Here is a 4,587-nt window from a genome sequence, read left to right on the forward strand (position 1 = left end):
CCTCCTCCTTCTTTCCGTACACCTCCAAGACTCGTTCGCGCCATTTTGTATCCAATTCCACCATTAATTGCTCCCGGGACTTGGTCTCTAAACTCTGACGCAGCACCTCCCTGTCCTTCCCAAGCCGGGCGCAGGCAGGGCAACGAAAGCCACCACGGGTTTTTCGGGCAAATTCCCGCTGGATGCATGTGTCGCAACTGGGGAGTGGGAAGAGAAATAGGAGGGAATGAGGGAGGGAAGGAGGGAAAGGACGCACAAAACATGAGCCTCCAGCATCGACTTTATAACTGTACATTTAGTCTCCCTCCAACCTTGCTTTCACGCTGGTTCGTTTCCTTGCATATCACAAACTACATATGTCTAGGGCTATTTCTAGGGTCAACCGCTGCCCCGATTCGTTCCCTCCCCCTCCCTCTTATCGCCCCCCCAGCTCCTCACAAATAATGCCCGCAGGATGTATTGATCTTGAAACGTTTCCGGCTCAAATTGTCCAAAGCATCCTCCCGTTGTTCGCACGCCGCACACTTCACCGTCATTTCGTCGTCTTCCTCTTCCACCTTTCCATTTTTACCCTCTCTGGCAGGCCCTACCATCGCAAGCACCTGCAGCAACCTCAAGGGGTACGTGGATGGTCTTCCGATGCCGCGTAATTTTCCTGCCCCCGGGTGAAAGACGAATCAGCACAGGATGTACAATGTTTGAACAGAAGGGCGTGTCAGACTGGGCACATAAAGCACTCACGCATACCGGATGCAATGCAAACAGTTTTCGCTGAAAGAGGCAGCAGCGACAACTTGTAGAGCCAGGGTAACCTCCCCTCTTCCCCTTGACTGCTTTTTAATAAAGGCTCAAAAAGCTATCTTCATGTTGTCGCGATATCGGCATCAGTGCCGTAAGTAGGAAGGTGACTATATGATACCTCGATTGCAATCACAGTGTTAAGAACATTGTGGCTGCTGGCGTGTCCTTTTGTTTGGGGGAAAGGCTCGGTTGCACGCTGTGGAGGTCCCACTTGGGAAGTGTGACGACTTAGTGCCGTACACAGGTGGACAGAGAGTCGTTATGTATTTACACATATATATATACATATATATGTATAAAGAATGAGCAAGTCGAGTCATATAATGAACCAAGGGAAAGCAATCATAAGTTGATTCCCCCCCCCTTTGATAGGGACCAGTGGGACATCAGATGCCTCCCACATCGTCAACTAGGTGGGGTCACCCCTCCAACTTGAAATGTAGCATCTTGCGCGTTACCTCCGTTTCTTCACATCACCGAGGGTTTCGGTCTCTTGCCTGCTTCTTTCATGAGAACCTTGGAGCTTTTCCATCTCGCTGCCCCATCCACCCTTCTCGCCTTCCCCCTCCACCTCCCGCCATCGCCAAAGAGAAACACAGGCACCAACACACCTAAATTCCCATCGAAACCAGCGAAGCCTACCACTGTCTTTCCCTCTCCAGCATTCAAACGAGTCCCCTCCTTTCTATCTCCTCCCTGTCAGTCTGTGTCCATTTCCCCCCCGCGTTTAAAGTGCTTTCAGGAACGCGTCAAAATCCGCCTGGGCCCGCGAGTAAGCCGCCTGGGACACATCCACCTGCTTGCGACGGCTGGCCACGGTCAAATCTTCAATGTCCTGGAAGAGGCTCTTGAGGGCCTTGCTGGCCTCAGGGCTCTGCTTGTTCTCGGCAAGTTTTTGGCCCGAACGGCGCAAGTCGTACATTTGACGGGTCAATTCCGTGCGCACCTCCTCCCACTACACAAAAGACGAAGGCAGGGGGGGATAGATGGCATGAAGCGAGAATGCACATGAGGAGAGCAGGAATGAATGCGGGGTGGACGCCTTGGCAGGAAAAAGGGGGGGAGAAGGAGAGCGAGAGAAGGCACAGACAGGGGCCGAAGGAGGGAGGGAAAGAGGGGAGGAAACCTCAATGCCGCACCTGCTTCTTCTCCAGGTACTTGGCAATCTTGTCCACACGCTTCTTGGACTCGGTCACCTTGGAAGTGTAGAGCTTCACGTCGTCCGCGTTCAGGGGCTTGAAGAGAGCGTTCTCACCGGTCCCGTAGGGAGCTGAAGGGGCGGTAGAGGAGGGAACAGAGGGTGGGGGCGTGGATCAGTTTTGTTTCTATGGCTAGGAGCACGAAGTGTACATGCATGGACCGGTACTCCTGGCACGGCAAGGGTGGGGCAAGAACAGTATAGACACACCCTTTCACGCCTCCCGCCCTTTTCCCCCTCCTTCGTACAGTAAGGCGAGTAGGTAGGTACGTCCTGCACAAAAGGGGAGGACGCGGCGTCGCCCCCCAGGCCGAAAACAGACTGCTTGGGCCCCTCTCCAGACTTGGCCAGGGCACTTTCAGGCATGGACGTCAGGGGCATAGTGGCGAAATTAAAAAACATGGAGGCCGTGGCAAATCCCTTGACGACGTTACCCAGGCTCAGGGGGGAGCTTGTCTTCTCGGCGGTCATGCGCATGACGCTGGGAAGGGGGGAAGGGAAGCATTTGGGGAAATTGAGGGGCCTCGATGGGAAAAGCTGTCCGCCATGGGAACCAAAGGGTGATTCGACGACCGCACAAGGCGGCTAGGGGGAATGTGCGCAGGTGCAAAACGCGATCCCTTCGTTCCCTCCATTAGATTCGACAGCGGAGAAGGCAGTTGGACAAACAAATGTACTTACTTGCGTTCAGTGACAGGCATGGGGGTCATGAAGGCGAGGGCAGGGGTGGCAAGGGCCAGGAAAGAGATGGTACGCATGATGGAAAGTGGATAAATTTGAACTTGGATGCCAACAATCTATATATCAAAGTCGTAAGGGGGGAAGGGATGTGTTGGGTGAGAAATAGAGATGCAGAAAAGGCCCAGGAACGCCCGCCTCACGGCAGCGCCTTCTGCACATGTGTCCAGCCGGTGAGGGGTGACATGAAAGCTTTGCATCTACATTAGCCTCTATAGATCTTAGAACATGCTCCTGTGGCCAAAATTTAAGATCAACGGTCGTGAATTGGTCATATAATTCCTTTAATATGTCGTTGCCTGATGGCTGCAGGCCTTCAAGTCCTCCAGACGACAAGGTTGCTCGTGCGACTTTTCGTTCAATAATTGCAATGTGCGGAAGAGGGCAGGGTTTTCTACGGACAAGTCGTGCAATGACATGTTGAAGAGAAAGATATGCCATAGTCAAGTGACATCCATGAAAGGGGGGATGGGGACTTAGATCGAGGTCTGGCCACGCTCAAGATACCACTGCACCCGCGATGGACGGCCTCAAGCCGGAAAGGAGGGCGAGGACGGCCAAGTGCCACCTGCTGGCATTGATTTTGAGGGTTTTGGCTTTGGAGAATCGGAGAAGGGGAGGCTGAGCGGCCGCAGCGTTGAGATTACGGCATCTAGGACGGGATATAGAGTTGTAATTAACAGCTTAATTAACAACCCGATCGCGGAGAATGGCACTCAAACGTTACAGAAAGATTAAACACCACATAGCGTCCAAAGCGAAAGGCAGTGAGGGTCCGCAGACTTAAAATTTTGGGTGGGACATTCGAGCATGAGGCGCTCGGTGGGGAGCAAGAGGAAAAGGCGATGATAACGCCGCTGCCTGCGAGCTCTCGAGCGCGTCTCCCGCAAGCCTGAAAAGAAGACAGGACTTGACCGCCGGTGTCTTCCAAATACGGCCAGACTGAAGGAGGATATGCCTTGACTGCGTGTGTGTGGCAGCAGGTCGTGTAGGGGCACTATTTTTGCCATTTACTCCTGTCAAACGTTTGTTGCCACACCGGCCATGGAGTGAAACTCCAGGATCGTGCTGGCGTGGCAGTATTCCGACACATTCAGCCCATGTGGACACAATTATGCGACGTTCACACCTCAGGATGCCTTCAACCATGCCTTAAGTGTGTACAAGCACGTTTCACCACCGATTCGAAGCGCGGAATGTATTTCATGCGGGTCACGATGTCCGCCGCTGGGCTCGTGTCCACCCCGTTGTTCCGGTTCCCGTGCCCGTCCATCCCTCGGGGCCCACCTGCTTCCCTCCTATCCCTCCATTGTACACGCACACAGGGGAAAAGCACAGCGAAGGATGCCTCCGCAGAACGACGCTGCCCTCGGAAGTGGTGAGTGCATAGTGGGGAGCAGAGAGGGGGTATTCGGATTAAGGGATCGATGAGTCATACAAGCCCAGGATGGAGGGAATGTTAGTCTGGACCAGCCAAGCCTATTTACTGGCAGCGCGTTGACATTCCCCTAGCATCCTACATTGCGAGCGGCTCGAGAATGTGTAGTATGTGGCGTCTGTCTGTATGGTGATGTTCTGCCTGCTTCCTCTCTATCGGAAAAGTGCGAGCATCTAATCGATTCGTCCATACAGGGCGCTCCCGTCCCTGCGCCCCCTTTGCATGCTTACGTCCATTGGCCACCTTCCCACCCCGGAATGATGTGTCCAAGAAGTGTTTGCCTCATGGAAGACACGCAAGGGCTCAGGGGAGCGCGAATCGTGGGCATGTCCTGAGCGCCTGCCACTGATTCGGCCCTCGCCTGCCCTCCCTCCCCCCTTCCCTCCTCCCTTGGTCTCTAAACTCTGACGCA

At 54.0% G+C, this 4,587-nt stretch overlaps 2 protein-coding genes across 2 annotated transcripts; both read right to left on the reverse strand.

The window, feature by feature from the left end:
* Window positions 1-154: 154 nt before the first annotated feature.
* Window positions 155-592, reverse strand: NGA_0210400 (uncharacterized protein; the record flags this gene model as incomplete). Its single annotated transcript, XM_005854545.1, has 2 exons — window positions 439-592; window positions 155-197 (listed from the first exon to the last, which is right to left on the reverse strand). Coding segments are annotated over exons 1-2 (141 nt in total), but the record flags the coding sequence as incomplete, so codon positions are not given.
* Window positions 593-1,246: 654 nt separating this feature from the next.
* Window positions 1,247-2,800, reverse strand: NGA_0210100 (extrinsic protein in photosystem II). The gene is made up of 4 exons (XM_005854542.1): window positions 2,681-2,800; window positions 2,248-2,480; window positions 1,941-2,071; window positions 1,247-1,756 (listed from the first exon to the last, which is right to left on the reverse strand). Exons 1-4 carry the CDS (start codon window positions 2,755-2,757, stop codon window positions 1,529-1,531), a joined length of 669 nt encoding a protein of 222 aa, XP_005854604.1. The 5' UTR covers window positions 2,758-2,800; the 3' UTR covers window positions 1,247-1,528.
* Between the last annotated feature and the right edge of the window lie 1,787 nt (window positions 2,801-4,587).

Source organism: Nannochloropsis gaditana, assembly GCF_000240725.1.
Source record: "Nannochloropsis gaditana CCMP526 unplaced genomic scaffold scaffold470, whole genome shotgun sequence".
Lineage (NCBI taxonomy): Eukaryota > Eustigmatophyceae > Eustigmatales > Monodopsidaceae > Microchloropsis > Microchloropsis gaditana.

Excerpts from the sequence above, each read along its gene's own strand:
- NGA_0210100 (XM_005854542.1), bottom strand. The coding sequence starts at position 2,757 with ATGCGTACCATCTCTTTCCTGGCCCTTGCCACCCCTGCCCTCGCCTTC. Across the intron at positions 2,481-2,680 it reads ATGCCTGTCACTGAACGCAA|CGTCATGCGCATGACCGCCG; the intron begins GTAAGTACATTT and ends CCCCCTTCCCAG. Across the intron at positions 1,757-1,940 it reads AGTACCTGGAGAAGAAGCAG|TGGGAGGAGGTGCGCACGGA; the intron begins GTGCGGCATTGA and ends TCTTTTGTGTAG.